We start from the raw sequence: 23,021 nt of genomic DNA, 5'->3' as shown, positions 1-23,021 counted from the left end.
TTTAAAGCAAACTGATTTATTTGACATATATCCAGAATATTAAACACCAGCCCAGGTACAGGGGTTATTAACATCAGCAGAAACAAACCTCAACTCTCAGTGTGAACATGATTCAGTCCTGGATGTAATTAACAGCAGCAATGACATCAGAAGCCAACCTCTGCTGTCACTTGTGAACTCGCTGGTGTCTCAGCAGGTTGGATGACTGAGTGAATCCCATCCCACACATGGAGCAGGTGAACGGCCTCTCCCCAGTGTGAACTCGCTGGTGTGTCAGCAGGTCGGATGACTGAGTGAATCTCTTCCCACACTCAGAGCAGATGAACAGTCTCTCCCCAGTGTGAACTCGCTGGTGTGTCAGCAGGCTGGATGACTGAGTGAATCCCTTCCCACACTCAGAACAGGTGAACGGTTTCTCCCCAGTGTGAACTCGCTGGTGTACAGTGAGGTGAGATGATCGCCTGAACCCAGTCCCGCAGCGAGAGCACCTGAACGGTCTCTCATCAGTGTGAACATGCTGATGGCGTGTCAGTTCCCCGGAACTTTTATAGCACTTCCCACAGTCCGGGCATTTAAAAGGTCTTTCATCATTGTGAACTTGCTGGTGTCTCAGCAGTTGGCATGAACGAGTGAATCCCTTCCCACACATGGAGCAGGTGAACAGCCTCTCCCCGGTGTGAACTCGTTGGTGTGTCAGCAGGTTTGATGACTGAGTGAATCCCTTCCCACACTCGGAGCAGGTGAACCGCCTCTCCCCAGTGTGAACTCGCTGGTGTCTCAGCAGTTGGGATGAACGAGTGGAACCGTTCCTACACTTGAAGCAGGTGAACAGCCTCTCCCCAGTGTGAACTTGTTGGTGTGTCAGCAGGTTTGATGACTGAGTGAATCCCTTCCCACACTCGGAGCAGGTGAACGGCCTGTCCCCAGTGTGAACACGCTGGTGTCTCAGCAGGTGGGATGAACGAGTGAATCCCTTCCCACACTCTGAGCAGGTGAACGGCCTCTCCCCAGTGTGAATTCGTCGATGAGTTTCCAGCTCAAACGGGTAGTTGAATCGCTTCCCACATTCCCCACATTTACACGGTTTCTCCCCAGTGTGACTGCACTTGTGTCTCGACAGGCTAGAGGATCGGCTGAAGCCTCGTCCACACACAGAACATGTGTACGGTTTCTCCCCACTCTGAACGGTGCTATCTGCTTCCATGTTCAAAGGTCCTGATGAATCGAGTGACTGTCAGATCTTGAAGTGATGTTTGGTTTGAGTTTCCCGTCTGCAAATCCTCCCCTTCAACACCCTGCAAAATGAATTTAAAACAGGAAAATGGGAGGGTGAGAGAGAACCCACAAAAACACAAAGGCAGGTTGTGAAATTGAGCTGAATGAATCTGGGAATTTGTGGGGCCGGCACTAGAAAAAAGGGACCATGAAAGCTGCCAGATTGTCATAAAAACCCAACTGGTTCACTAATGTCCTTCAGGGAAGGGAACCCGCCACCCGGTCTGGGCCTACACAAGACTCTGGCCTCTATGGGAGGAGAGAGAGCGAGGTGGGAGGAGGAGGGTTGAAGGAGAGCGACTTTATCCATCTGCAACTTGACTAGAACTTTGACAGCACCTCCCAAACCACGCGACCTCCACCACCTAGAAGGACAAGGGCAGCAGGTGCATCACCTCCTAGTTCCTCTCCAATTCACACACTATCCTGACTTGGGCATGTATCGCCGTTCCTACATCGTCGCTGGGTGAAAATCCTGGAACTCCTCACCTAACAGCATTCTGAGAGTACCTTCACCACACGGACTGCAGAGGTTCAAGAAGAAGGCCCAGCATCACCTTCTCAACGGGCACCTGGGGACTGGCAATATATGCTGGCCTTGCTAGTGACACGCACATCGAAAGAATTTTAAAAATCTGTATATATAAAATGGATTGAAAGCCTCTACAGAAATACTTCCTCCTAAAACAATAATCTTTTACTCTGTACGGACAGTGTCTGTTTAGCAACTTAATCTCCCCTAGAATCCACCTCCCTTCACAGTCCCACATTGGAAATTGTTGGGTCCCACTGGGCTCAGAAGTACTGGGGGTTAAACCCAGCAGCTTCTCCCCCCTCTCCACTCCAGCTCAAACTGATGCAACAAGAAAGCCCTACACAGGAGGCCAGGGACCAAGTTCCATATCCACTGCCCACCCTGATGCTAACCGGCTCTGAATTGCTCCCTCTGCTGTGTAAATACAAGTTGTTGTGTTTCTTGTCTGGGGGAGGCGCTGCACCCTGGGGTTAATGGGGCTTTAAACTAAATAGTGGGGGGAGGGGAGGGTCCCGGTGGAGAAATCGAGAATGCTAAAGAGGAAAGACAAGGAAGCAGTGCAGGAAAGTGATTGGAGTAAAGATAACCAGATTGTGTCAGGAAGGAACAGAGCGTACAAACAAAGGAGTGCACTAACAAATAGGGTCCAGGTAAGAACAAATGGTAATAAGACAAATAGGGCCATAGGAGAAAAAAATGTTAAGATATCTAAAAATGTTAAAAAGACAAATCTAAAGGCATTGTATCTGAATGCACGAAGCATTCGTAATAAGTTAGATGAATTAACAGTGCAATTAGATGTAAACGGATATGATATAATTGTGATTATGGAGACATGGCTGCAGGGTGACCAAGGCTAGGAGCTGAATATCCAAGGATATTCAATATTTAGGAAGGACAGGCAAAAAGCAAAAGGAGATGGGGTAGCTCTGAATTGCTCCCTCTGCTGTATAAGAACACAAGAAAATAGGAAATAGGAGCAGGAGGACGACATTTGGCCTTCGAGCCTGCTCCGTTATTCAATAAGATCATGGCTGATCTTTTACCTCATCTCCACTTTCCTGCACTATCCCCATATCACTTGTTCCAAAGATTCACCACCCTCTGATTGAAGAAATTTCTCCTCATCTCAGCCCTAAATGGTCGACCCCTTATTCTGAGACTGTGACCCCTTGGTTCTAGGCTTCCCAGCCAGGGGAAACATCCTCCCTGCATCTACCCTGTCAAGCCCTGTAAGAATTTTGTATGTTTCAATGAGATCACCTCTCATTCTTCTAAACTCTAGAGGATATAGGCCTAGTCGACTCAATCTCTCCTCATAGGACAATTCCCCCATCCCAGGAACCAGTCTGGTGAACCTTTGTTGCACTCCCTTTACAGCAAGTATATCCTTCTTTAGGTAAGGAGACCAAAACTGTACACAGTACTCCAGGTGTGGTCTCACCAGGGCCCTATATAATTGGAGTAAGACGTCTTTACTCTTATACTCAAATCCTCTTGTAATAAAGGCCAACATACCATTTGCTTTCCTAATTGCTTGCTGTACCTGTATGTTAACTTTCAGTGATTCGTGTACAAGGACACCCAGGTCCCTCTGAACACCAACATTTCCTAATCTCTCACCATTTATAAAATACTCTGCTTTTCTATTTTCCCTACCAAACTGAATAATTTCATATTTCTCCACATTATACTCCATTTGTCATGTTCTTGCCCACTCACTTAGCCTGTCTATATCCCCTTGAAGCCTCCTTGCATCCTCCTCACAACTTACAGTCCCACCCAGCTTTTTATCATCAGCAAACTTGGCCAATCCTATTATTATTTTCTAAGTGCCCTGTTACCACGTCCTTAATAATAGATTCTAGCATTTTCCCTGCTACTGATGTCAGGCTAACTGGTCTGTAGTTCCCCATTTTCTCTCTCCCTCCTTTCTTAAATAGTGGGGTTAGATTTGCTACCTTCCAATCCACGGGAATCGTTCTCGAATCTATGGAATTTTGGAAAATGACAACCAATGCATCCACTATCTCGATAGCCACCTGTTTCAAAATCCTAGGATGTAGGCCATCAGGTCCAGGGGATTTATCGTCTTTCAGTCCCATTAATTTCTCCAGTAATTTTTTTACTAATACTAATTTCTTTCAGTTCCTCATTTTCGTGAGACCCTTGGTTCTCCAGTATTTCCGGCACGTTTTTTGCATCTTCTTCAGTGAAGACAGACACAAAGTATTTGTTTAAGTTCTCTGCCATTTCCTTATTCCCCATTATAATTTCTCCTGTCTCAGCCTGTAAGGGACCCACATTTACTTTCACTAATCTTTTCCTTTTTACATACCTGTAGAAGTTTTTACAGTCTGTTTTAATGTCTCTCGCTAGTTTACTCATATTCTATTTTCCCTTTCTTTATCAATTTCTTGGTCCTCCTTTGCTGAATTCTAAAACCCTCTCAATCCCCAGGCTTACTACTCTTTTTGGCAACATTATAAGCCTCTTCCTTTGATCTAATACTATCTTTAACTTCTCTTCTCAGCCACGGTTGGACCACTTTTCCTGTGGGGTTTTTGTGCCTGAAAGGAATGTATATTTGCTGTAAATTATGTATTAATTCTTTAAATGCTAGCCATTGCTTGTCTACTATCATACCTTTAAATGTAGTTTCCCAATCTACCTTTGCCAACTCGCCCCTCATACCTACGTAGTTTGCTTTGTTTAGATCTAAGACCCTAGTTTCGGATTTAACTCAATCACTTTCCAACTCAATATAAAATTCTATTATATTATGGTCACTCTTCCCTAAAGGCCCCTTTACTACAGGGATATTAATTAACTCTTTCTCATTGCACAATACTAGATCTAAAATAGCTGTTCCCTAGCTGATTCCTCATAATACTGATCTAGAAAACTATCTTGCATACATTCCATTAATTCGTCGTCCACACTATTACTGCAAATTTGGTTTGCCCAGTCCATATGTAGATTAAAGTCCCCCATGATTGCCGTATTACCCTTGTTACATGCGCCTCTAATTTCCCGATTTATACTCTGCCCTACATTACAACTATGATTGGGGGTGTAATGAAATCTGTTTGTTCTTGCCTGTATTCGTTCTTGCCTGTATTCGTTTTGCACTCATGTATATTACCCTCCCCCACACGGTGTATAGTTTCACTTCCTCTTTCCTGACTAACCTGTATGACTCATTCCTGCGAGCCAGTCAGTGTGTTGAGATGTTAGCTCTGATCTTAGTGATTAAAAGCCAACTTGTTAAAGTCTATGGCCGAGAAATTCAGTCGCATTTGCGCCCACTTAGGGGGCGAAAGAGTGGGTTGCGCCGAAAGCTTTTTAGTGCCTGAAATTAAGTTGGTCCCTAACAGCGGCGTTAGCCGGTAGCGCTGCGCCGGCACCGATAACGTCATCGGTGTGCGCAGCGCCCCGGTTCCAACGCGATTCTGTGCCGAAGGCCAAATTCAGTTGCGGCCGCCTCGCCCGCAAACAACGTTTGAAAAACAGGGCCTTGCAGCTCCGAGAGGCCGGCGCATAAAGGTGGAGGGGCGGCCGGCCGCTTTCCCGGCGGCCGCATGGCCGCACCTCCCTCCCCGGACTCCTGCACCACCCCCCCGCGGCATTGCTGTCTGACTCCCGCGAGCCCGGCACTTCTCCGTGGTGCCGGGCTCATTTGCCGGGGGAATCCAGCAGTGATCTCACGGCTGCAGGCAGCTCCTCCTTACAAGAAGGAGGAGGCCTGCAGTACCCCAGCCTGCCGCACCGCATCGGGTGGTGCAGCGGCAGCTGGACGCCTGAAATAGACTTTCATCGCCCCAAGCGAGGCGGCCAAACCCTGCAATAGCGCCCACCTCTGTCTTGGCCCGTCGCAACTGAATTTCAGGCGGGCGCTACGGGAATCCGGGCGAGCGCTAAATTTCGGGCGCTAAAGACCTGGCGGGGCCTTACTGAATTTCTAGGCCTATAACTTCTAGTTTTGTGGTTATTGAAGGCACATCAATTTTAATCACTAAAGAATACTAGGATGGATCGACTCCTAAAACCAGAGCGTCTGGACTTGGACCCACATTCTGCTGAAGCATCAAATCAATTTGGACACTGGCTCAAATGCTTCGAACTCTTCGCGAGGGCCTCATCCACTAGCGAGGTAGATAAACTGAGTCGACTGATTACTCGCGTTAATCATCGGATTTATTCGTTCATCTGGGACGCCACCTCTTACACGGAGGCCATCACTATCCTGAAGGCCCAATACCAGAGGCCAGTAAACGAAGTGTACGGTAGACATCTGCTGGCTACACGCATGCAGCGACCTGAGGAATCAATGGACAATTTCTTACAGGGCCTAAAGGACTTGGTCCGGGACTGTAACTGCAAGGCCGTGACGGCCAACGTGTACTCTGATGAATTGGTCCGCGATTCCTATATCACGGGCCTCAATTATATCCGGCAGAGACTGCTGGAGAAGGAGGTCCTGGACTTAAAAAAAGGCAGTGGCCACTGCGCGATCGCTGGACGTGGCCCAGAAAAACTCTGACTCTTATTCTTCCGGCCATGCGGCCCTCTCCGCCTCGTGCGCGCCGAGCGGGCCGCCATCTTGGAATCAGCCATCTTCCCCATCCAGGTCTCAGACCAGCTCTACACCGCCGGAGTCCCCACACAGAAGTTCACCCAGGAGTCCTACTACAGCGGCAATGTCTCGAGGCCCGAAATACTACTTCTGCGGCCAGGCCAAGCACTCCAGACAACGATGCCCAGCGAAGGACGCTACATGCTTCAAATGTAAGAAAAAGGGGCATTTTAGCAAAGTCTGCAGGGGGAATCCGATTTCCAACTCTGTCACCGCCTCGTGCGTGCCGTGCGGGCCGCCATCTTGGGATCCGCCATCTTTTCCCGACTCAACGGCCGCCCAGGGCCCAACAGTGGCTTCGATCACGGTGGATCAATCCAGGCCACACCCGTTGACAAAAACCATGATGGACATACAGGTAAACGGGAATTTAACGAAATGTTTAATTGACTGTGGGAGTACCGAGAGTTTTACGCACCCTAGCCTGGTACGGCAGCACTCATTAACGGTAACCCCTACACGGAGCAGAATTGCTATGGCTGCTAAGCCCTACACTTCAGACATTTTGGGCTACTGTGTGGTAACACTGACTGTAAAAGGCACGGACTACAAGGATTTTAAACTCCTTGTGATGCCAGGACTCTGTGTTAATGTAATCTTGGGCCTGGACTTCCAGTGCCACCACGAAAATGTCACGCTAGCATATGGCAGGTCCCAGCCGCCACTCACAGTCTGTGGCCTATCAACCTTAAAAATCAGCCCGCCCTCTTTATTCGCTAATCTCGCTCCGAACTGTAGGCCCATAGCGACCAAAAGTAGACGGTACAGTCTGGAAGACAGACACTTTATCAAGGCGGAAGTGGACAGACTCCTGCGGGAAGGCATTATTGAATGCAGCACCAGCCCGTGGCGTGCCCAAGTAATCATAGTTAAAAATAGCGAAAAGAAACGGATGGTAATTGACTACAGCCAGACTGTTAATATTTATACCCAGCTGGACGCCTACCCTTTACCCCGCATATCAGAAATGGTCAACCAGATCGCGCAATACCGAGTCTTCTCGACTATCGACCTCAAATCCGCGTATCACCAGCTCCCCATTAGAACGGAGGACCGCCCATACACCGCCTTTGAGGCGAACGGACGCCTCTACCATTTTCTCAGAGTGCCCTTCGGGGTAACAAATGGGGTCTCGGTCTTCCAACGTGAGATGGACCGCATGGTTGACGAGATTAAACTACAAGCTACCTACCCCTATCTGGACAATGTCACTCTCTGCGGGCACAACCAGCAAGACCACGATCTAAATCTTGCGAGATTTTTAAAAACTGCCCTAAAGCTGAATCCAATCTACAACGAAGACAAATGTGTCTTCAACACAACCCGTCTCTGTATCCTCGGCTGTGTGGTGGAAGATGGGGTAATTGGACCGGACCCTGACCGATTACGCCCCCTAAAGGAACTGCCCCTGCCACACAATCCCAAAGCTTTAAAAAGGTGCCTGGGATTTTTTTTGTATTATGCCCAATGGGTGCCCAATTACTCTGATAAGGCCCGACCCCTCATTAAATCAACGTCCTTCCCACTATCAGCTGAAGCTCGGGAGGCTTTCACCAGTATCAAACAGGACATTGAAAGGGCTGCACTGTGTGCAGTGGACGAAAGCATTCCCTTTCAAGTCGAAAGCGATGCGTCAGACTTTGCTTTAGCTGCGACCCTCAATCAGCCTGGGAGACCTGTGGCCTTCTTCTCCCGAACCCTTCAGGGACCTGAAATCAGGCAGTCTTCTGTCGAGAAGGAGGCACAGGCTATAGTGGAGGCAGTGCGGCACTGGAGACACTACCTAGCTGGCAAACGTTTCACCCTGCTCACCGACCAGCGGTCGGTGGCTTTCATGTTTAATAACAAAGGGGGAAAATCAAGAATGACAAAATACTCAGCTGGAGGATCGAACTATCCACGTTCGACTATGATATTATGTACAGGCCGGGAGCCCTTAATGAACCCCCAGACGCCCTATCGCGGGGAATGTGTGCCAGCATTCATACGGACAAATTACAGGGTCTCCACAACGACCTCTGTCACCCAGGGGTCACCCGACTATACCATTTTATAAAGTCCCGCAATCTGCCCCACTCCATCGAGGAGGTCAGGGCAATGACCAGAGCCTGCCGCATCTGTGCGGAATGCAAGCCTCGTTTCTACAGGCCTGACCGTGCACACCTTATCAAAGCCACACGGCCATTCGAGCGCCTAAGTCTGGACTTCAAGGGACCCCTTCCCTCTGCCGACCGTAACGTATACTTCCTCAATATCATCGATGAATATTCCCGCTTCCCCTTCGCCATTCCCTGCCCAGACATGACCAGTGCCACGGTCATCAAGTGTCTCGGTAATCTATTCTGCATGTTTGGCATGCCGAACTACATACACAGCGATAGGGGGACGTCATTTATGAGTGACGAACTGCGCCAGTTCTTGCTCTCGAAGGGGATAGCCACTAGCAGAACCACTAGCTACAACCCCTGGGGTAATGGGCAAGTGGAAAGGGAGAATGCTACTGTTTGGAAGGCTGTCACGTTAGCCTTAAAGTCAAAAGGCCTTCCGACCTCCCGCTGGCAGGAAGTCCTCCCAGACGTGCTCCACTCCATAAGGTCTCTGTTATGTACAGCCACTAACGCTACCCCTCACGAAAAGATGTTCGTTTTCCCCTGGAAATCGACCTCGGGCATATCTCTACCCGCGTGGCTGACGTCCCCGGGGACAGTACTATTGCGGAAGCACGTGAGAGGCCATAAAACGGACCCCCTTGTGGAAAAGGTACAGCTCCTCCATGCAAACCCTCAGTACGCCTATATCGAATACTCTGACGGGCGAGAGGCCACTGTTTCCATAAAAGACCTCGCTCCCTCGGGGAGGGAAGAGAACGATGGGAGACTACCCGATGAAGACCTGCACTACAAAGAGACAGGGTGCCCAGAGGTATCAATACCCAACTTTAACCTGGAGGACACTGCAGATAACCTGGAAGACACTGCGGAGGCCCGGACAGTGGAGGAACCAGAAACCACTCCCCTAGAGGCACCTCAACCGGCTTTGCGCCGATCACTGAGAACTGCAAAACCTCCTGACAGACTCACTTATACCAACTTTTAAGAAACATCACCCCGATGGATTAAATCTAAAGAAGGGGTGAATGTAATGAAATCTGTTTGTTCTTGCCTGTATTCGTTCTTGCCTGTATTCGTTTTGCACTCATGTATATTACCCTCGCCCACACGGTGTATAGTTTCACTTCCTCTTTCCTGACTAACCTGTATGACTCATTCCTGCGAGCCAGTCAGTGTGTTGAGATGTTAGCTCTGATCTTAGTGATTAAAAGCCAACTTGTTAAAGTCTATAACTTCTAGTTTTGTGGTTATTGAAGGCACATCAGGGGGCCTATAAACAACTCCCACCAATGCTTTCTGTATAAATGCAAGTTGTTGTATTTCTTGTCTGTGGGAGGTGCTGCACCCTGGTGTTAATGGTGCCGGGGTCCTGGCCGCACGTCCGCTGGCTCTGACTCGGGGCCTGAGACCTGCACTCGGTGTTGCTGAGGGATTCCAACCCTGGGACTGTACATGGGGATTCTACCCCTGGGACTGTACATGGGGATTCTAACCCTGGGATTGTACATGGGGATTCCAGCCCTGGGACTGTACATGGGGATTCTAACCCTGGGACTGCACATGGGGATTCTAACCCTGGGACTGTACATGGGGATTCTACCCCTGGGACTGTACATGGGGATTCCAGCCCTGGGACTGTACATGGGGATTCTAACCCTGGGACTGTACATGGGGATTCTAACCCTGGGACTGTACATGGGGATTCTAACCCTGGAACTGTACATGGGGATTCCAACCCTGGGACTGTACATGGGGATTCCAGCCCTGGGACTGTACATGGGGATTCCAACCCTGGGACTGTACATGGGGATTCTAACCCTGGGACTGTACATGGGGATTCCAACCCTGGGACTGTACATGGGGATTCCAACCCTGGGACCGTACATGGGGTTTCCAACCCTGGGGCTGTACATGGGGATTCCAACCCTGGGACTGTACATGGGGATTCCAACCCTGGGACCGTACATGGGGTTTCCAACCCTGGGGCTGTACATGGGGATTCCAACCCTGGGACTGTATATAGGGATTCTAATCCTGGGACTGTACATGGGGATTCCAACCCGGGACCGTACATGGGGATTCCAACCCGGAGACTGTACATGGGGATTCCAACCCTGGGACTGTACATGGGAATTCCAACCCGGAGACTGTACATGGGGATTCCAACCCTGGGACCGTACATGGGGATTCCAACCCTGGGACTGTACATGGGGATTCCAACACTGGGACTGTACACAGGGATTCCAAACCTGGGACTGTACACGGGGATTCCAACCCTGGGAATGTACATGGGGATTCTAACCCTGGGACTGTACATGTGGATTCTAACCTTGGGACTGTACATGGGGATTCCAACCCTGGGACTGTACATGGGGATTCCAACCCTGGGACGGTATATAGGGATTCTAATCCTGGGACTGTACATGGGGATTCCAACCCTGGGACCGTACATGGGGATTCCAACCCGGAGACTGTACATGGGGATTCCAACCCTGGGACTGTACATGGGGAGTCCAACCCTGGGACTGTATATAGGGATTCTGATCCTGGGACTGTACATGGGGATTCTAACCCTGGGACTGTACATGGGGATTCTAACCATGGGACTGTCCATGGGGATTCCAACCCTGGGACTGTACATGGGGATTCCAACCCTGGGACTGTGAATGGGGATTCTAACCCTGGGACTGTACATGGGTATTCTAATCCTGGGACTGTACATGGAGATTCTAACCCTGGGACTGTACAGGGGGATTCCATCCCTGGGACTGTACATGGAGATTCTAACCCTGGGACTGTACATGGGGATTCCATCCCTGGGACTGTACCTGGGGATTCCATCCCTGGGACTGTACACGGGGATTCCATCCCTGGGACTGTACATGGGGATTCCATCCCTGGGACTGTACATGGAGATTCTAACCCTGGGACTGTACATGGGGATTCCATCCCTGGGACTGTACCTGGGGATTCCATCCCTGGGACTGTACCTGGGGATTCCATCCCTGGGACTGTACATGGGGATTCCAACACTGGGACTGTACATGGGGATTCCAACCTTGGGACTGTATATGGGGATTCCAACACTGGGACTGTACATGGTGGACCTGCAAGAGGAGATGTGGGAGAGGTTGATTTAAACCGAGCTCCGAGAGCGGGAGAGGTGGACCTGCGGGAGGAGACGCGGGAGAGGCTGATTTAAACCGAGCTCCGAGAGCGGTAGAGGCGGACCTGCGAGAGGAGAGGCGGGAGAGGCTGATTTAAACCGAGCTCCGAGGCGGGAGAGGCGGACCTGCGTGAGGAGTGGCGGGAGAGGCAGATTTAAACCGAGCTCCGAGAGCGGGAGAGGCGGACCTGCGAGAGGAGAGGCGGGAGATGCTAATTTAAACTGAGCTCCGAGAGTGGGAGAGGCGGACCTGCGAGAGGAGAGGTGGGAGAGGCTGATTTAAACCGAGCTCCGAGAGCAGGAGAGGCGGACCTGCGAGAGGAGAGGCGGGAGAGGCTGATTTTAACCGAGCTCCGAGGCGGGAGAGGCGGACCTGCGAGAGGAGCGGCGGGAGAGGCAGATTTAAACCGAGCTCCGAGAGCGGGAGAGGCGGACCTGCGAGAGGAGAGGCGGGAGATGCTGATATAAACTGAGCTCCGAGAGTGGGAGAGGCGGACCTGCGAGAGGAGAGGCGGGAGAGGCTGATTTAAACTGAGCTCCGAGAGCAGGAGAGGCGGACCTGCGAGAGGAGAGGCTGATTTAAACCGAGCTCCGAAAGCGGGAGAGGCGGACCTGCGAGAGGAGAGGCGGGAGAGGCAGATTTAAACCGAGCTCCGAGAGCGGGAGAGGCGGACCTGCGAGAGGAGAGGCGGGAGATGCTGATTTAAACCGAGCTCCGAGAGCGGGAGAGGCGGACCTGCGAGAGGAAAGGCGGAAGAGGCTGATTTAAACCTATCTCCGAGAGCGTGGAGAGGCGGACCTGAGAGAGGAGAGGCGGGAGAGGCAGATTTAAACCGAGCTCCGAGAGCGGGATAGGCGGACCTGCGAGTGGAGAGGCTGATTTAAACCTAGCTCCGAGAGCGGGAGAGGCGGACCTGCGAGAGAAGAGGCGGGAGAGGCTGATTTAAACCGAGCTCCGAGAGCGGGAGAGGCGGACCTGTGAGAGGAGAGAGAAGTAAAAAGTAATTGAAGTGTGACGTCACCAGAAAGCAGGTAAGTGATTGGTTGGTGAGTATTTCCCTCTTTCTCACTTTTTTCCAAACTTTAACTTTGTGGTTTATAGTTTCTAGGGTTTCTGTTGTGTAGCGGGGACTGCTGGTAAAGAAGGGCCCTTGAGTATATCATTTAATTTTAGTGTAATTGGTGGGATAGATTTGACTTAATTTAATTTGAATTAATTAAAGGGTAAGTCATGGCAGTACAGCTTGGCGCTGTGGTATGCTCCTCCTGCACTATGTGGGAAATCAGGGACACTTCCTGTGTCCCTGACGACCATGTGTGCGGGAAGTGTATCCAGCTGCAGCTACTGGCAGACCGCATTGCGGCGCTGGGGCTGCGAATGGATACATACTGGAGCATTCGCGATGCTGAGGACATCGTGGATATCACGTTTAATCAGTTGGTCACACCGCAGGTAAAGGATGCACAGGCAGGAAGGGAATGGGTGACCACCAGGCAGAGTAAGGCATAGGCAGGTAGTGCAGTGGTCAACTGTGACCATCCCCCTCTCACACAGATATACCGCTTTGGATATTGTTGGGGAGGATGGATTATCAGAGGAAGGCAGCAGCAGCAAACTTCCTGGCACCATGGCTGGTTCTGCTGCACAGGGCGGGAGGAAAAAGAGGGGTAGAGCTATAGTGATAGGGGATTCTATTGTAAGGGGAATAGATAGGCGTTTCTGCGGCCTCAAACGAGACTCCAGGATGGTATGTTGCTACCCTGGTGCAAGGGTCAAGGATGTCTTAGAGCAGCTGCAGAGCATTTTGGAAGGGGAGTGTGAACAGCCAGTTGTCGTGGTGCATATAGGTACCAACGATATAGGTAAAAAAACAGGATGAGGTCCTAAAAGCTGAATATAGGGCGTTAGGAGGTAAATTAAAAAAATAGGGCCTCAAAAGGTAGTAATCTCAGGACTGCTACCAGTGCCACGTGCTAGTCAGAGTAGAAATAGAAGGATATTTCAGATGAATACGTTGCTAGAGGAATGGTGCAAGGGGGAGGGAGTCAAATTCCTGGGACATTGGAACCGGTTCTGGTGGAGGTGGGACCAGTATAAACTGGACGGTTTGCACCTGGGCAGGACAGGGACCGATGTCCTAGGGGGAGTGTTTGCTAGTGCTCTGGGGGAGGGTTTAAACTAAAATGGCAGGGGGTTGTGAACCTGAGCAGGGAGACAGAGGAAAGGGAAACAAGGATAGAAGCAAAAGACAGGAAGGAGAAAAGCAAAGGTGGCAGTCAGAGAAATCAAGGGTTTAAATCAAACATGGCCCCAGTAAATAATAATTCTAAAAGGTCTAAGAGTGTTACATAGAAACATAAACATAGAAGATAGGAGCAGGAGTAGGCCATTCGGCCCCTCGAGCCTGCTCCGCCATTCAATGCGATCATGGCTGATCATCCAAATTCAGTACCCGGTCCCTGCTTTCTCCCCATATCCCTTGATCCCTTTAGCCTGAAGAAATATATCCAACTCCTTCTTGAATATATTTAATGTATTGGCCTCCACTGCCTTCTGTGGTAGAGAATTCCACAGGCTCACCACTCTCTGGGTGAAGAAATTCCTCCTCATTTCTGTCCTAAATTGCCTACCCCTTATCCTTAGACTGTTATAAGTTTCAATGAGATCCCCTTTCATTCTTCTAAACTCCAGCGAGTACAAGCCCAATCGACCCAATCTCTCCTCATACGTCATTCCTGCCATCCCAGGTATCAGCCTGGTGAATCTTCGCTGCACTCCTTCCATGGCAAGAACATCCTTCCTCAGATAAGGCGACCAAAACTGCACACAATACTCAAGATGTGGTCTCACCAAGACCCTGTATAACTGCAGCAAGACATCCTTGTTCCTGTACTCAAACCCTTTTGCCAAGAACGCCAACATGCCATTTGCCTTCTCAACCGCCTGCTGCACCTGCATGCTTACCTTCAGCGACTGGTGCACAAGGACACCCAGGTCTCGTTGCACTTCCCCTTCTCCCAATCTATTGCCATTCAGATAATAATCTGCCTTCCTGTTTTTGCCACCAAAGGATAACCTCGCATTTATTCACGTTATATTGCATCTGCCATGCTTTTGCCCAGTCACCCAACCTGTCCAAATCATCCTGGAGTTTCTCGGCATCCTCCTCACAGCACACATGCCCACCCAGCTTTGTGTCGTCTGCATATTTGGAGATATTACATCTAGTTCCCTTGTCTAGATCATTAATACATATTGTGAATAGCTGGGGCCCAAGTAACGATCCCTGCGGTACCCCACTAGTCACTGCCTGCCACTCGGAAAAAGACCCGTTTATTCCAACTCTTTGCTTTCTGTCTGCCAACCAGTTCTCTATCCAAGACAATACCTTGCCCCCAATCCCATGTGCCTTAACTTTACACGCTAATCTCTTATGCGGAACCTTATCGAAAGCCTTCTGAAAGTCCAAATACACTACATCCACTGGTTCTCCCTTATCTAGTTTACCAGTTACATCCTCAAAAAATTCCAGTAGATTAGTCAAGCACGATGTACCTTTTGTAAATCCATGTTGACTTTGTCCGATCTTGTCACTGTTTTCCAAGTGCTCTGCTATTACATCTTTTATAATGGACTCTAGCATTTTCCCCACTACCAATGTCAGGCTTACCGGTCTGTAATTCCCCGTTTTCTCTCTACCACCTTTTTTGAATAGTGGGGTAACATTAGCCACCCTCCAATCCATGGGTACTGTTCCAGATTCCATCGATTGCTGGAAGATGATCAGCAAAGAATGAACTATTTCTAGGGCCACATCCTTAAGTACCCTAGGATGTAGATTGTCAGGCCCTGGGGATTAATCAACCTTCAATCCCATCAATTTCCGTAACCATTTCCCTACAAATACTGATTTATTTCAGTTCCTCCCTTTCATCAGACCCTATGTTCCCCGACATCTCTGGGAGGTTATTTGTGTCCTCCTTTGTGAAGACAGAACCAAAATATGTATTTAAATTGGTTCTCCATTTCTTTGTTCCCCATTATAAATTCCCCTGATTCTGACTGCAAGGGACCTACGCTTGACTTCACCAATCTTTTTCTCTTCACATATCTATAAAAGCTTTAACAGTCAGTTTTTATGTTCCCTGCAAGCTTACTCTCATATTCTATTTTCCCTTTCTTCATTAATCTCTTGGTCCTCCTTTGTTGAATCCTAAACTGCTCCCAATCCTCAGGTTTACTGCTTTTTCTGGCCAATTTATATGTCCTCTCCTTGGATCTTATGTTATCCCTAATATCCCTTGTTAGCCACGGTTGAGTCACCTTTTTTGTTTTATTTTTATGCCAAACTGGGATGAACAAATTCTGTAGTTCATCCATGCGGTCTTTGAATGTTTGCCATTGTCTATCCACCGTCAACACTTTGAGTGACATTCCCCAATCAATCCTACCCAACTCGCGCCTCAGACCATCGTAGTTTCCTTTATTTAAATTTAGGACGCAAGTCTCGGAGTCAACTACTTCATTCTCCATCTTAATGAAGAATTCGATCATATTATGTTCGCTCCGACCCAAGGGGCCTCGTACAACAAGATTGCTAATTAATCCTTTCTCGTTACATAATGCCCAGTCTAAGATGGCCTGATCTCTGGTTGGTTCCTCGACATATTCGTCCAGGAAACCATCCCGTAAACACTCTAGGAATTCCTCCTCCACAGTATTGTTACTAATTTTGTTAGCCCAATCTATATGTAGATTAAAGTCACCCATGATGACTGCTGTGCCGTTATTGCAGGCTTCTTTAATTTCCCTTTTAATGCCATCCCCAACCTCCGCCTTACTGTTTGGCGGTCTATATACCACTCCCCACTAACGTTTTCTGCCCCTTGGTATTTCTCAATTCTACCCAGATTCCACATCATCAGAGCTAATATCCTTCCTTACAATTGTGTTAATCCCTTCTTTAACCAGTAATGCTACCCCACCTCCCTTTCCTTTTTGCCTATCTTTCCTGAATATCGAATACCCCTGGATGTTGAGTTCCCAGCCTTGGCCATCTTTGAGCCACGTTTCTGTAATCCCAACCAAATCATATTCGTTTACCTCTATTTGCGCAGCCAATTCATCCACCTTATTACGAATGTTCCTCGCATTAAGACACAAAGCTTTCAGGCTTATTTTTTTAACGCTCTTAGACCTATTAGAATTATTTTTTACTGTGGCCATGTTTGATTTAAACCGTTGATTTCTCTGACTGCCACTTTTGTTTTTTCCCTTCCTTTCTTTTGCTTTTATCCTTGTTTCCCTTTCCTCTGTCCCCCTGCTTAGGTTCCCAACCCCCTGCCATCTTAGTTTAAACCCTCCCCCAGAGCACTAGCAAACACTCCCCCTAGGACAACGGTTTCAGCCCTGCCCAGGTGCAAACCATCCGGTTTGAACTGGTCCCACCTCCCCCAGAACCGGTTCCAATGTCCCAGGAACTTGAATCCCTCCCCGTTGCACCATTCCTCTAGCCACGTATTCATCTGAAATATCCTTCTATTTCTACTCTGACTAGCACGTGGCACTGGTAGCAATCCTGAGATTACTACCTTTGAGGTCCTATTTTTTAATTACCTCCTAACTCCCTATATTCTGCTTTTAGTACCTCATCCCGCTTTTTACCTATATCGTTGGTACCTATATGCACCAGGACAACTGGCTGTTCACCCTCCCCTTCCAAAATGTTCTGCAGCCGCTCTAAGACATCCTTGACCCTTGCATCAGGGAGGCAACACACCATCCTGGAGTCTCGTTTGCGGCCGCAGAAACGCCTATCTATTCCCCTTACAATAGAATCCCCTATTACTATAGTGTGGCAAAGCCACTAAGAGACTCTCACAGTGACTTGTACAATTGCCTTTAATCATGTTTATTACCTTTTAATGTGGGCTCTGGTTAAACAGAGCTAGATCGACAAAATCGCAATGTGACGTCCCCAACGGCGGGAAACGTGACGGCGTCATGACGTCAGAGGTAGAGGGCGTTTCCAGCCAGTCCTCGTGTGGAGTGATAGTGAATAGACCTGTTTAGAGCTTCTCCTGCATTTTCTTGTTTTGTAAAGTTTCAGTATATTAAACTCAGTTTGTTAACTACTAGTAAGTTTATAGATTCTTTGCTAGGAGTGCAGAGACTCCTACAATAGCTCTACCCCTCTTTTTCCTCCCGTCCTGTGCAGCAGAGCCACCCCTGGTGCTAGGAAGTTGGCTGCTGCTGCCTTCCTCTGATAAGCCATCCCCCCCAACAGTACTCAAAGTGGTGTATCTGTTTGAGGGGGGGGATGTCCACAGGGGACACCTGCACTACCTGTCTGCGCCTAGTACTCTGCCTGTTGGTCACCCCTTCCCTTTCTGCCTGTCCAACCTCTACCTGCAGTGTGTCCAACTCCCTAAACGTGCTATTCACGACGTCCTCAGCATCGCGAACGTTACAGTATGCATCCAATCGCAGCTCCAGCGCCGCAATGCGGTCTGTCAGTAGCTGCAGCTGGATACACTTCCTGCACACGTAGTTGTCAGGGACACAGGAAGTGTCCCTGAGTTCCCACATAGCGCAGGAGGAGCATACCACGTGGTTGGGCTGTCCTGCCATGACTTACCCTTTAATTAATTGAAATTAAACTGAATCAAATCAATCCCACCAATTACACTAGTTAAATGGTTTACAACAGTCCCCGCTACACCAGAGAGACCTTAGTAACTATAAACCACAGAGTTAAAGTTTAAAAAGAGAGAAATACTCACCAAGCAATCACTTACCTGCTTTCTGGTGATGTCACACTTCGATTACTTTTTACTTCTCTCCCTCCCTCTGAGCTCGGAGACTGCAGATTAGTAAGCCTACCTGGTCTCGGAACCGCTTTTTAAACTGCCGCCGCTCAGCCGCCTCGTTCCCTTGCAGGTCCGCCTGCCTGCCGTCGCTGCTCTGAGGCCTACCTGGTCTCGGAGCCGCTTTTTAAACTGCCGCCGCTCAGCCGCCTCGTTCCCTTGCAGGTCCGCCTGCCTGCCGCCGCTGCTCTGAGACCTACCTGGTCTCAGAGCGGCGTTTTAAACTGCCGCCGCTCAGCCGCATCGTTCCCTCGCAGGTCCGCCTGCCTGCCGCCGCGAGGTTATCCACTTTGGTGGCAAAAACAGGAAGACAGATTATTATCTGAACGGCAATAGATTTGGAGAAGGGCAAGTGCAACGAGACCTGGGTGTCCTTGTGCACCAGTCGCTGAATGTAAGCATGCAGGTGCAGCAGGCGGTTAAGAAGGCAAATGGTATGTTGGCCTTTGTAGCGAGAGGGTTTGAGTACAGGAACAAGGATGTCTTGCTGCAGTTGTACAGGGCCTTGGTGAGACCACACCTTGAGTATTGTGTGCACTTTTGGTCGTCTTATCTGAGGAAGGATGTTCTTGCCATGGAAGGAGTGCAGCGAAGATTCACCAGACTGATACCTGGGATGGCAGGAATGACGTATGAGGAGAGATTGGGTCGATTGGGCTTATACTCACTGGAGTTTAGAAGAATGAGAGGGGATCTCATTGAAACTTATAAAATTCTAACAGGACTAGACAGACTAGATGCAGGAAGGATGTTCCCAATGGCGGGGGAGTCCAGAACCAGGGGTCACAGTCCAAAGATACGTGGTAAGCCATTTAGGACAAAGATGCGGAATTTCTTCACCCAGAGAATGGTGAACTTGTGGAATTCTCTACCACAGAAGGCGGTTGAGGCGAATTCATTAAATATATTCAAGAAGGAGTTAGATATATTTCTTAAGGCTAAAGGGATCAAGGGATATGGGGAGAAGGCAGGGACAGGGTACTGAGTTTGGATGATCAGCCATGATCTCATTAAATGGCGGAGCAGGCTCGAGGGGCCGAATGGCCTACTCCTGCTCCTATCTTCTATGTTTCTATGGGGATTCTAACCCTGGGACTGTACATGGGGATTCCAACCCTGGGACTGTACATGGGGATTCTAACTCTGGGACTGTACATGGGGATTCCAACCCTGGGACTGTACATGGGGATTGCAACCCTGGGACTGTACATGGGGATTCCTATCCTGGGACTGCCTGCCGCCGCTGCTCTGAGACCTACCTGGTCTCAGAGCGGCGTTTTAAACTGCCGCCGCTCAGCCGCATCGTTCCCTCGCAGGTCCGCCTGCCTGCCGCCGCGAGGTTATCCACTTTGGTGGCAAAAACAGGAAGACAGATTATTATCTGAACGGCAATAGATTTGGAGAAGGGCAAGTGCAACGAGACCTGGGTGTCCTTGTGCACCAGTCGCTGAATGTAAGCATGCAGGTGCAGCAGGCGGTTAAGAAGGCAAATGGTATGTTGGCCTTTGTAGCGAGAGGGTTTGAGTACAGGAACAAGGATGTCTTGCTGCAGTTGTACAGGGCCTTGGTGAGACCACACCTTGAGTATTGTGTGCACTTTTGGTCGTCTTATCTGAGGAAGGATGTTCTTGCCATGGAAGGAGTGCAGCGAAGATTCACCAGACTGATACCTGGGATGGCAGGAATGACGTATGAGGAGAGATTGGGTCGATTGGGCTTATACTCACTGGAGTTTAGAAGAATGAGAGGGGATCTCATTGAAACTTATAAAATTCTAACAGGACTAGACAGACTAGATGCAGGAAGGATGTTCCCAATGGCGGGGGAGTCCAGAACCAGGGGTCACAGTCCAAAGATACGTGGTAAGCCATTTAGGACAAAGATGCGGAATTTCTTCACCCAGAGAATGGTGAACTTGTGGAATTCTCTACCACAGAAGGCGGTTGAGGCGAATTCATTAAATATATTCAAGAAGGAGTTAGATATATTTCTTAAGGCTAAAGGGATCAAGGGATATGGGGAGAAGGCAGGGACAGGGTACTGAGTTTGGATGATCAGCCATGATCTCATTAAATGGCGGAGCAGGCTCGAGGGGCCGAATGGCCTACTCCTGCTCCTATCTTCTATGTTTCTATGGGGATTCTAACCCTGGGACTGTACATGGGGATTCCAACCCTGGGACTGTACATGGGGATTCTAACTCTGGGACTGTACATGGGGATTCCAACCCTGGGACTGTACATGGGGATTGCAACCCTGGGACTGTACATGGGGATTCCTATCCTGGGACTGTACATGGGGATTCCAACCCTAGGACTGTACATGGGGATTCCAACCCTGGGACTGTACATGGGGATTCCAACCCTGGGACTGTACATGGGGATTCCAACCCTGGGACTGTACATGGGGATTCCTATCCTGGGACTGTACATGGGGATTCCAACCCGAGGACTGTACATGGGGATTCCAACCCTGAGACTGTACATGGGGATTCTAACCCTGGGACTGTACATGGGGATTCCAACCCTGGGACTGTATATGGGGATTCTAACCCTGGGACTGTACATGGGGATTCTAACACTGGGACTGTACATGGGGATTCCTATCCTGGGACTGTGCATGGGGATTCCAACCCTGGGACTGTACAAGGGGATTCCAACCGTGGGACTGTACAAGGGGATTCCAACCCTGGGACTGTACAAGGGGATTCCAACCCTGGGGCTGTACATGGAGATTCCTATCCTGGGACTGTACAAGGGGTCCCAGCTCTGAGGCTCTTCTGTTACAATTGTGTGGGATGTTAACCGTATGCATTGCTTTTACCAGCGCCTTCAAGAAAGATGCTGAGAAATCCGAAGTGTGTCGAATCTGAATCAAATAACTGAGTCAATGATTTATTCTCCCGGGCACTGGGACCCGGTTGGGAACAGACACTGAAGCCCCGCCTACTCTTTGTTCTTCACCAAGATGTCTGCGCATGCGCTTTGCTACTCACTGAATCAAGATGACGGCTGTTAGCCTGGGCCTGTGACAGGGAGAAGGCCCGAAACTGCAAACCCGGGACCTTCAGGTTATTATTCGGGGTTTGCGGCCTACAGCAGTTGTTTATGAAACCTCCCCGCCCACCCGCCGGTCCATTACTCCGCTCCGTTCGGCCGCTTCTCACGGATTAACCAGAGCTGCTTGGTAGAACCCATTTCACCAATCATACACACCGCGCATGCTCCAAACCCTGGCGGTCCCGCGCCTGCGCACTGGCCTCCTGTAGTCAGTGTGCGGCACATTCTCACCCGTGGCGAATGCTGGGTAAAATCACCGCCATTGAAAGACCGCATCAGTGAATAGAACAGGATTTACTGGGATTGCATTGAGCACTGAACCGTATTCATTCTGGCAGTTAGAGTGTGTTTCTGTTGATCTTCGTAACCCCTATACCTGGGCTGAAGATTAATAATCTGTATAATAGTTAATAAATCAGCTTTGTTCCAAACACACAATCCTTGATCAGAGGAGACTAATCTTCTGTTCTGTTACCGACTGTTCCATTTTTGGGCCCTTTCTTACTCTAACTTATATCACTTCTCACCTAGATCGCCTTCTACCACATCTATCCCGAAGCTTGTTCAGTTTGAGTAAAAGGCTTAAACATAAAAACATAGAAAAATAGGAGCAGGAATAGGCCATTTGGACCTTCGAGCCTGCTCTGCCATTTAGTATGATCATGGCTGATCCTCTATCTCACTACCATATTCCCGCTCTCTCCCCATGTCCCTTGATGCCTTTTGGGTCTAGAAATCTATTTATCTCCTTAAATATATTTAGTGACTTGGCCTCCACAGCCTTCTGTGGTAGAGAATTCCACAGGTTCACCACCCTCTGAGTGAAGAAATGTCTCCTAAATGTCCTACCACGTATCCTGAGACTGTGAGCCCTCGTTCTAGACCCCCAGCCAGGGGAAACATCCTCCCTGCATCCAGTCTGTCTAGCCCTGTCAGAATTTTATACATTTCAATGAGATCCCCTCTCATTCTTCTTAACGCTAGTGAATACAGGCCTAGTTGATCCAATCTCTCCTCATACGCCAGTCCTGCCATCCCAGGAATCAGTTTGGTGAACCTTTGCTGCACTCCCTGTATGGCAAGTATATCCTTTCTTAGGTAAGGAGACCAAAACTGCACACAGTACTCTAGGTGTGGTCTCACCAAGGCCCTGTACAACTGTAGTAAGACATCCTTGCTCCTGTACTCAAATCCTCTTGCAAAGAAGGCCAACATACCATTTGCCTTCCTAACTGCTTGCTGCACCTGCATGTTTACTTTCAGTGACTGGTGTATAAGGACGCCCAGGTCCCTTTGTACATCAGTATTTCCCAATCTAGCACCATTTAAATAATACTCTACCTTTCTGTTTTTCCTAATGAAGTGGATAACT

At 49.2% G+C, this 23,021-nt stretch overlaps 1 protein-coding gene across 1 annotated transcript; it reads right to left on the bottom strand.

The window, feature by feature from the left end:
* On the bottom strand, window positions 1-21,811 carry LOC147119812 (uncharacterized). The gene is made up of 2 exons (XM_085985271.1): window positions 21,586-21,811; window positions 1-1,295 (listed from the first exon to the last, which is right to left on the bottom strand). Exon 2 carries the CDS (start codon window positions 1,202-1,204, stop codon window positions 167-169), a length of 1,038 nt encoding a protein of 345 aa, XP_085841397.1. The 5' UTR covers window positions 1,205-1,295; window positions 21,586-21,811; the 3' UTR covers window positions 1-166.
* Between the last annotated feature and the right edge of the window lie 1,210 nt (window positions 21,812-23,021).

The sequence above is a fragment of the Somniosus microcephalus genome, chromosome 4, assembly GCF_052327205.1.
Source record: "Somniosus microcephalus isolate GS21.2 chromosome 4, FLI_Smic_1.0, whole genome shotgun sequence".
Taxonomy (NCBI): domain Eukaryota; kingdom Metazoa; phylum Chordata; class Chondrichthyes; order Squaliformes; family Somniosidae; genus Somniosus; species Somniosus microcephalus.
Note: the sequence above shows the minus strand (reverse complement) of the source record. Positions and strands in the feature narration are given on the sequence as shown.